Raw genomic sequence first — 9,996 nt, 5'->3', positions numbered from 1 at the left:
CTTTTGGTATTTTTGAGACAGGGTCTCACTATGTAGTTGAGACTGACCTGGAACTCACAGCGATCCTCCTGCCTCAGCATCCCAAGTGCTGGGATTACAGGCATGCGCCACCACGCCAGGCTTCATTATTACTTCTTTTGAGGTGCCAGTATCTTCCACCTCCATCTCCAGTTGGGGGCTGTTTTCTATAGTCAACTTCTGGCCTCCAGGTTCCAGACTACTCAAGTCCAACCGGCTATTTCTCTTCATCTTGCCAACTGCAGACATAACATCCACTTAGGGAGAAAGCTTGGGAGTGGGGGTATAGTGCAACTCTGGGTGTGCCTCCTTCTCACTCTGCCTCATTTCGTCATCCTGTCCCATGGAGAAATCCTCAGTTTACTTTTTTATAGCTTGTGGCAAGGATGAAATGAGGAGTGGCTGTCTCCAGCTGCAGGACGTATGTGAGGCCCTGACTTAGGCTCTGACTGCCACATGCTTGTCATCATTGTGGCAGCAGAACCCTGGTGGAATTAACATTAAGAATGGTTCCATAAGGTTCTTGGTGTGATGATTTGACCTTTTACATAATTAAAAAACAAATCGTGGCTATTTATTTCCCAAAATAAGTTTAAATTAAATTGGTGATAGTTTGTTTTTCTTGGAAATTAAATTTGGATTGATTGATTGATTGATTGATTGATTTTGTACTGTGGATCAAACTCAGGACCTTGCACTTGCAAGGCAGGAGGCAGAACCACTGAGCTAAATCCCCAGCTTTAATATATTTTTTAAATGGATATTTCTTCTCTCTTGGGTGTGTTGAAGGACAAGAGCCAATTCTACTTATCCAATAATATTGTGACAGCTCTGTAGATTAATCCCCCCCCCATTTCCCACAGGGCTAATATAAAACCAGTAAGAATTCCAGGGATCTTGCATAACAGTTTAAGAGCAAAACAAAAACCAAAGGTGCTTATGATTTGGGAGTGAATTACATTGATGTCTGAATGGTAAATTCCTATTTTTCATCTTAGATGGTAAATTTAAAAGAGAAAATTAAAGAACTCCATCAGCAGTACAAGGAAGCATCTGATGTGAAGCCACCCAGAGACATTACTGCCGAATTCTTAGTGAAGAGCAAGCACAGGGATCTGACTGCCCTTTGCAAGGTGTGGTATTGAATGTGCCTAACTGGCTTTGCTTGAAATCCTAAGAATTAGTGCAGATCTAAGAAACTGGAAAATAGGGTGCCACTTAACAAAGAAAATAGCTTAGTGTATGGATTGCAGGGGGACTTATTCCTTACCCAGTTAGTTTGGTATGAGAGCTGCTTTTTCAGTAGAATTCTCTCCCTGATGGTTTAGAATAACACAAATGAATGAGGACTTTAGAGTTGTTTTGGAGTCAGCCTGTCTGGTTTAAATCCCTAGCATGGTATTTCCTAGTCCTGTGACCTTGGACTCTTTAATTACCTCATCTGTAATACAGTGTTACGTATACCCTAACTTGTAGGAAATTGTGAACCTTGAATAAAATTATGTATCTAAGGTGTTTGTTCCAGTGCTAAGGACACGGTAAATGCCCAGGAAATGGTAGCTGCTCTTATTTTTCATCCTTACTTTGCAGGACCCTTAACTACAGGTTTGTTTCTTCCTTTATTTTCTCCTGCTACATGCTCTCCCTCATCTTATCCCAGGCACACAGTTTGTCTCCAAGATTAAAAATCCCCATGCTTTGGCCCCAGCCTTAAATTGAGTTACATTTTCTACACATAATCTGATAGGAATTGTCTAGACTTTACATGTTGGGGTAGATAACTGACCTTTCAAGATAAATTAGACTCACTTAGTCCTTTAACTTTTATCAGGAATATGATGAATTAGCTGAAACACAAGGAAAACTAGAAGAAAAACTTCAAGAATTGGAAGCCAATCCCCCAAGGTAAGAAAAACCCAAATGTTCAGAGTAGCTATGGCTTTTCTCTTAGGTTTCAAAGGAAAATCATGTGCATGGTGCACTTTTTATCATTAGTGTATTTTAAATTGTTTAATAAATGAAAATATCTGTGAATGTAGGGCTTCTTGTCATCTTTCTAAATCCCTTCCTACTTATATTTTAATATGTAACAGTGTCTTAGATATCTAAACATATTATCTTTGAAAAGATAGTCCTTCTCCAGAAGATGTAGTAGATGAAAATTGTCTTAAAGCGCTGCTTTAAATTTCCCTAATTCTGGGGACAAGGAAGACATTATACTTTATTTTCCACTGGAGCTTGGTCAGTGACTGTGTGCTACTAAGATGATCCTTGTGCCTCTGACCTTTGTTCTGTAGTCAGGGATGCTACCCATCCCTGCAGTAAAGTCATAAGACAAGCTAGAGATTTAGCTCAGAGGTTCTGCCTCACAAGTGCAAGGTCCCAAGTTTGAGTCCCAGAACCAAAAAATAAATAAAATATAACATAAAATACAAGTGGGGATTTTTTGTTCGTTTTACTGTAAACTTCAGTAATTAAGACTTGCTATGAGAAGTCTTTTTTTCACAAATAACTGAAGCCTGTATCCTGTAATTTGCGTTCTGAGATGAGCTTGCCACTGCTCTAGACACCAGGAGTGAAGAAAGCAGTTAATAAGATGCAAGATCCTACTTTTTGATGTATAATTTCTTCTCCTAAGGCAAAGTCCCATACTTTCCAAGATTCCAATTCATTTACTGAAACCACCCACCTCAGCTCGTTGAGAAAATTGTAGTGACCTTTCTTATTAACCCTGTGCTCCTTGTTCTTATTTTCTAGTGATGTATATCTCTCATCAAGAGACCGACAGATACTTGATTGGCATTTTGCAAATCTTGAATTTGCTAATGCCACACCTCTCTCTACCCTCTCCCTTAAACATTGGGATCAGGTAAAATTTCTTTATTGTCTAGTTTGTTGCATATATATAAGAGGACTCTCTAGAGAAACTCTTAAGTTTGTGTGTATGTGTGCTTTTAGACAGCTTTAATAAAATTTATTTATATACAGGGAAATTCACCCATTTTAAGTGAACAGTGTGATGGTTTGCTACTTGGGTCATGAGCTGCCACCATAATCAAGATACAGATCATTTCCATCATCCTGAAGCTCTCTCCTGCCCCCCCCATTGCCACTCATCCCCCATCCTCCAGCTCCTGGCCCCAGACAACCATTGATTTGTTCTTTGCTATTCTGCAGTTTCATATAAATGGAATCATGTGATATATAGCATTTTGTGTGTGACTTGCTTCACTTAGCATGAAGTTTTTGAGACTTGTCTTTGTATGGATCCGTAGTTTGTTCCTTCTTGTTACTTGGTAGAATTTCATTGTGTGGACATACCACAAACTGTTTATTCATTCACTCTGGGATATTTGGGTGGTTTTCATTTTGGCTATTCATGAAGCTATTATAATGTTTGTTATTTTTATCTTGAGTAAATATGTAGTAGAATTTCTAGACCTTACAGAAAGTAGATTTTTAACTTTAAGAAACTTCCACACTTATTTCCCAAACTACCTTCGCACCAGCAGTGCAGGAAGTTCATTTGCTTCACCTCCTCACCAGCCTAGGTAGTGTTGGGTTTTAAAGTCAGCCATTCTCCTGGGTGTGGTAGGACTTGCATTTCCCTGCCAACTGGTGATACAGAGCATCTCTTCCCATACTTAGTTGCTCTTTGTGTCTCCTTGGGTGAAATATCTGTCTGGATTTTATGCCCATTTAAAAAAAATTCAAGCTGGGTGCAGTGACTAAGTACAGGAGGCTGAGGCAGGAGAATCCAGAGTTTGAGGCCAGCGCTACACAGTGAGACCCTGGCTCAAAACACAAAATCTAGTTGTCTCTTGGTGAGTTGTCTCCCATCCAAGTACTAACCAGGCTCTACCCTACTTAGCTTCCAAGATCAGATGCAATTGGGTGTGTTCAGGGTGATTTGGCTATAGACTCTTGTTGGTGAGTTGTAAGAGCTTATTGTATTCTTTAAATTCTTTCCAGAAGTCTGTCAGATTTATTATGTTTTGCGAGTATTCCCTCTACTCTTTAGCTTGCTCTTTTTTTCTAAATAATGTCTTTTCACAGATTCCCTCCCCTTTAAGGCCTTTTGTTGTTTCTTTTCTTTTTTCTTTTTTTTCCCCCCTTTTCTTTTTTGTGGTTGATAGGGGATTTACTCCAGGACCTCGCTTTTGCTTTTTTTATACATTGAGAAATCTCTTGTCTTAATTATTTCAGCCCCATCCTTTTCTTCATCTGTCTTGGTACTTTGTTGATTATTGGTTGGCCATATAAATGTGAGTTAAGTCTTAAAATCAGGTAGTTTAAATTCTACACTTTGTTCTTTTTTGAAATTGTTTCAACTATTGTAGGTTTTCTGTATTTCTATTAAAAATTAGAATCAGCTTGTGAATTTTTCCAAAAAAATACATTCTAGGATTTTTATTAGTAGGGCATCAGATGTCTAGATCATTGTAAGGTCATCTGTGATCTTAATTTTGGGTCTTCTCTTGGAGTATGGTAAACCTCTCCATTTATTTAGATCTTGCTCAGCATGGTTTCTGCCTCCCAGTATACAGGGCTTGATCAATATACAGGGCTTGATCACTTTATGATAAATGTGTTTTAAGTGTAATTTGCACAAGGCTTCTTGGGTATAAAATGGGCCAGTCTTTAAATCTGAAACTTTGGCCAGACTTAAGACTTTATAGAAGTAAATAAAGTTTAATTTTCATCATGCTTTCCTAGTAGATTTAATTTTTGTATTTTGAGACAGGGCCTCACTAAATTATTTAGGTTGGGCTTGACTTTTCAATCCTCCTTCCTCAGTTTCCTGACATCCTGGGATTACAGGTATGCACCACCATATCCTGCTGACTTAAGTGTACTTTGTTATTCTTAAATATTTGAATCACATTAAGGATTGGGGCTTATTAGTGATAAAACAATCATAGAGAAGTACCAGTTTATTGTTTCTTTTGTGTAAATACTAGATTAGGCCCTTCTGGTCATTGACTTATCATTTGACATCTCAGTACTTGCTGTTAGCAATTTTAGCTGATCTGTGGGGAGCAGATTAGTCAGTTCCAAAATTTGGCTGCCAGCTCAATATTTTTATCCAGTTCCTTTATGTCAGAATATGTATTCAAAGTAGGAAAGAATACTGGTGTTGAGTATGGTGGCACATGCCTGTAATCCTAGCACTTGGGAGGCTGAGGCAGGAGGATGGCAGTGAGTTTGAAGCTAGTGTGGGCTACATAGTGAGTTCAAGACCAGCCTGAAGTACATAATGAAACTCAGTGTCAGAAGAACTAAAAACAAACAAAAAATTAGAGCACTGGGGATTCTTGACTTCTTTACTATATAGACTATCTTGGGCCTCTCTTAAAATCCTGGATTGGCTTCATCTTGTGTGACAGAATCTAATTTTGAAAATTTTTATCAACCTAATATGTAAGTTTAAGGAATAAAAACTTTTTTTTGTTGTTTTTTTTTGGTACCGGGGATCAAACTCGGGACCTTACGCTTGCAAAGCAGGCAGCAGAGCCACTGAGCTAAACCCCTGGCCCCAGGAATAAAAACATTTTGCTCATAGGTAAAAGGTAATGTAATTGGGACAGTGAATATTATATTCTACAAATCCATAATTATTTGAAAGCTAAAAAGATAAGCTGTTGTGCTACCTAATCATCTTAGTTCCCACATCCATCCCTGGTAGATGGTCTGGACTTGGGTGGTGTAAGACTATGCCTTAATCCCACTATCCAAAGATTGGGTGCATTTTGGTGTTCTTTTTCCTTCACTTTTCGTGGGCAGCTATAGTTGAATATGGAGTGATTATTCTTTAATTTCTGCCTTAAAATATTGGCTGTCTTCACAAGCTTGTGTTTTTCAGCATTGTCATTCAAAACTCTATGTAAATGACATAAGTTGGACTAAGAAAATAAACCAAGAAAATGTGGAAATAGATCCTTTTCTCTTCTCGTTAGGATGATGACTTTGAGTTTACTGGCAGCCACCTGACAGTGAGGAATGGTTATTCCTGTGTTCCTGTGGCTTTAGCAGAAGGCCTGGACATTAAACTGAACACAGCAGTACGACAGGTTCGCTACACAGCCTCAGGTATGTGGCTATTGTGCAGGAAAGGCATAGTTCCTCCCTGAAACATAGTTCATCTTGTTACTACAGCAGGAATAGCAGGTGTATTCCCAAGTATTTTATAAATGATGGCTCCTAGGTGAAATGTTTGCATTTCTAATTGGTTGACCTGTGGGGAGACTTAGGGTTCATTCCTCCCTCATCTATAAGGTAGAGAATTTGAGGCAAGTTTTAGTTTCCAGCTTATGTGTGAACTAGTATGGTATTACAGAGCCAGTGAATTTGGATCTATTTTGCTAAAGTACCAGGTTTTGCGCCCCTGCACTTGAGTGTATATTTTCACCATCTGTCTCTTGGTTTTTGGATCTGTTTTGGTTCTTCTGTTCAGAAGGGCTAATTTGTGCAAGCTAGTTCCTAGTTCTGTAGCAGTCCTGCTGATAAATTGACTTCAGAGACAGACTTGCCCTGTGATTCCTGTGGGAATAGGCTCAGTGCTCTTATTGTTAATTTCAGAGTCCATTTAATGTAGGATGCAGAGAACTTGTTGTCTACTCACTATGGAACTGATAGTTCTGAACTCCTTAAAATAGCTAGTTACCTCTGTAAGAGTCCTCATGTAACCCCAGGGCATAAAAAGTAGAGAGGGAGAGTCCCTTTCCTAGAATTGCTTCACACACACACTCACACTGTAACCATCAGTGAAACAGCTTTCCGTTTAGTTTTCCCATCAGAGGCAGCTTCTGTCTGATGGTGTTGAGGTATAGCCTTTTGCCAGCAGATGGGAGAACAGTAAGAATAACTATAATGTCATTTTCTCTAATTCTGCAGCCACAGAAAATGGGCATATACTGAGCTCTCACACTTACTTTGAGCTATATATATTTTTAATTATGTAACAATTCATTTAAGAACCCAAATGAGATAACATAATTTCAGTACCCTCTCTGAGGCTGGCTTTGAGCTCATATTCTGACAAACTGGGTAACAGAGGACATTTTCAATATGCTTCACAGTTGGAGGGGTGTGTTCCGTAGATCTGCACCACAGCTCTGCGCGTCATTCTTTGTCCTTAGAGAACAGCTAAGCACAGTGCAAAGGAATCAGGTCATTTGGAACAGACATTTTACTCCTAATTTTGTTCTGAATCACTTAACTTTAGTGAGTGATGGGATCCTTCTAGCAGATCAGCAGTGTATTAGGAGGGTGGCTGTCAAGGCCTCGACATTGCTGTGCGGGTTTAAACCTTAGCATTTCGTAGTTTTGTGGCCTTAGGCTCACTGTCCATTTTCTTGTATGAAAAATGAAGGTAACAGTACCCATCTCATGGATGTATAGCAGAGTTAGGTGAAATAGCCCATAGGTCCTATTGTATACTAAGTATTTAGTATCCTTTTAATGCCATCCTCTTCACCTTAGTCTTTTCCCACCAACTTCTGTAGGATGTGAAGTGATCGCTGTGAATACCCGCTCCACAAGTCAAACCTTTATTTATAAGTGTGATGCAGTTCTCTGTACTCTTCCCCTGGGTGTGTTGAAGCAGCAGCCACCAGCTGTTCAGTTTGTGCCGCCTCTTCCTGAGTGGAAGACATCTGCAGTTCAAAGGATGGGATTTGGCAACCTTAACAAGGTGATGAATTCTAGGCCCCTCTCTCCACGTACTAATGTGCACATACTAGTTTTTCTGCCTCCTCAGAGAGCAGAGGGCTTTGAATTTGTGTGCATTAGGCTCTGCCCTCAGCAGTCTGAGATACAGGTCTGAGACCTGTTAGTGCATTCCCTTGGTGCCTATAGTATTTTTTTTTTCTCTCCCTCATTGAGTTTATTGGTACATTTTAGGTATACAGTACAGTTACATTCATTATTGGGATCTTGTACCTTTACATGACAGGTCTTGGTTCTCATTTTTTCCCACCAACAGTTAGTCTTATGGGGTTATTCAGCATATCCAAGCCTATAAAGAGAGTCATAAATGTCCTAAATAATATATTTATAAGAGATTTGAGTTTATATCAGAAGTGGATTAGGAAACTTTAATACATCTGAAGAAGTTCTTCACAGGCACAGCAGTGCTTAAAGAAAGCCATGATGTCTGAGACCTGTCACCAGCTCATATGCCCTCTTATGGTAGGTGGTGTTATGTTTTGACCGAGTGTTCTGGGATCCAAGTGTCAATTTGTTCGGGCATGTTGGCAGCACGACTGCAAGCCGGGGGGAACTCTTCCTCTTCTGGAACCTCTATAAAGGTAACTGCTTCTGATTTTTTTTTTTCTGTTTCCTTATAGGAACACAGAATTAGGAATATAAACATATACCTTAATTTTTATTAACTCAGTAAGGTGTCCCTAAAATTCCTTCTAGGTATGAGAATACGTTACAATAAAGGGGAGAAAATTACCTCAGCAGAAGGGACAGGCCATGGGAGGCTTCCTGGAATACGAAATTTATTGCTCATTTCCTTTACTTTTTTTTAATTGCTCATTTTCTGTCACACCCAACTTGCCCTTGAATCTTTGATCACTTCCCTTAGAATGCATTTTTCACATTCCTATTTCCTGTTGAATTTTCTTCTTCTGTAATTAGACTACCTTAACTCTACATAGAGGTAAATAAAGTATGATGTATACCCCACCTCCAAGAAAAGGACACTCAGCAGTACTACTGTACAGTAGTGTCAAGGGCATGGCCTTGTTATTGTAGACACAGTTTAAGCAGCTTGATCTCACCCCCAGTTCTTTTCACCTAATGAAGTTTTAGCCCAACCTCGAAGGCCTCTTGAATCTGAGGCCTGTATCTTTTCTGCTGCCTACTTAACGGGTCAAGTTACCTGACAGTTGGGCCATGGTTACAACTAATATCTCTGCTTCTGTTTATTGATGGCTTTTTCTTGTTGAAGGAAAACATTCAGGCTTCTTTTCATAGACCCCTCATAATCTAGCCCTCCTTTACTTCCTGTTGTTTGTCTTCCCTTACTCCTCACTTGCCTCCCTGATTTTACAATGTGCCGTGCTGTTTACTGGTCTTCCAGGGCTTTTGTATGCACTGTGGCCTAGGCTTTTTTTTTTTTTTTTTTTTAAGAACTTCCCACATGGCGTACTATTCTACCCTTCAGGTCTTGAGTTAAATGTCAGTACATTTGAGAGATTTTCCAAGACACACACATCCTACTACATTGAATTCCAACTAAGTCTGAGTCGCTATTCACTATAATGGAGTATCTGTCATAAAAGTCTGTTGTATAGAGCTAAAAGGGATGTAGCCGTTGTTAGGGAGCTAAGGTGGTCAGACCTAAGAAGTCTCTGCCTGAGTATACAGTTTTGTTAGGATTGCTGTATACTCACAAGGGTCTGTCAGCTTCCTTCTGCTCTATTTCTGCAGATACGAGTTCAGGAACGTAACTTGTTTTTCACATAGGATGCTGTATATCTCATCAGAAGTCTGTAGGAAAACCCTAGAATTGTTCTTCCTGTTTCCCCAGCTCCAATACTGTTGGCACTGGTGGCAGGAGAAGCTGCTGGCATCATGGAAAATATAAGTGATGATGTGATTGTTGGCCGGTGCCTGGCCATTCTCAAGGGGATTTTTGGTAGCAGTGCAGTGCCCCAGGTAAGTAGGTCGGGGGACAAGCAAGGATCTGGCTTCAGACTAAACCAGGGTTTAGCTTGACATGTCTGCTGCATAAGTTCTTGGTCACTTTGAGAATTAATGTAAGTGTTAGATGTACATGAATTTTGAAACCACCACCACCACCATCTGTAGATGGTTTACTTTGGTTCCTCCTCTGCCTGTGGAATCACATAACCCTGCCCCTTTTGGACAGAGTGCCCAAATTCCAGTGAATCCCTCAGGGATATCTCTTAATAGTTTTGTCCTCTTTAAGCCCACTATGATGTTTAGCCCGTTAATATTTTTGGT

The 9,996-nt window shown here is 39.7% G+C and overlaps 1 protein-coding gene across 3 annotated transcripts in view; it reads left to right on the top strand.

Moving 5' to 3' along the window:
- Kdm1a (lysine demethylase 1A) overlaps nucleotides 1-9,996 on the top strand; it is a 49,824-nt gene that overhangs the window by 37,899 nt on the left and 1,929 nt on the right. For all 3 annotated transcript variants that reach the window (XM_033767713.1, XM_033767715.1, XM_033767714.1), the window contains 7 exons: nucleotides 1,017-1,151; nucleotides 1,850-1,923; nucleotides 2,776-2,887; nucleotides 5,976-6,108; nucleotides 7,524-7,711; nucleotides 8,213-8,327; nucleotides 9,560-9,687. In XM_033767713.1, the coding sequence (XP_033623604.1) occupies nucleotides 1,017-1,151; nucleotides 1,850-1,923; nucleotides 2,776-2,887; nucleotides 5,976-6,108; nucleotides 7,524-7,711; nucleotides 8,213-8,327; nucleotides 9,560-9,687 (885 nt within the window). The remainder of the gene's footprint in view (nucleotides 1-1,016; nucleotides 1,152-1,849; nucleotides 1,924-2,775; nucleotides 2,888-5,975; nucleotides 6,109-7,523; nucleotides 7,712-8,212; nucleotides 8,328-9,559; nucleotides 9,688-9,996) is intronic.

This window comes from Fukomys damarensis, unplaced genomic scaffold (assembly GCF_012274545.1).
Source record: "Fukomys damarensis isolate Sample0158 unplaced genomic scaffold, DMR_v1.0_HiC HiC_scaffold_23, whole genome shotgun sequence".
Taxonomy (NCBI): domain Eukaryota; kingdom Metazoa; phylum Chordata; class Mammalia; order Rodentia; family Bathyergidae; genus Fukomys; species Fukomys damarensis.
The sequence above is the reverse complement of the archived record's forward strand: the minus strand, read 5'-3'. Positions and strand labels throughout refer to the sequence as shown.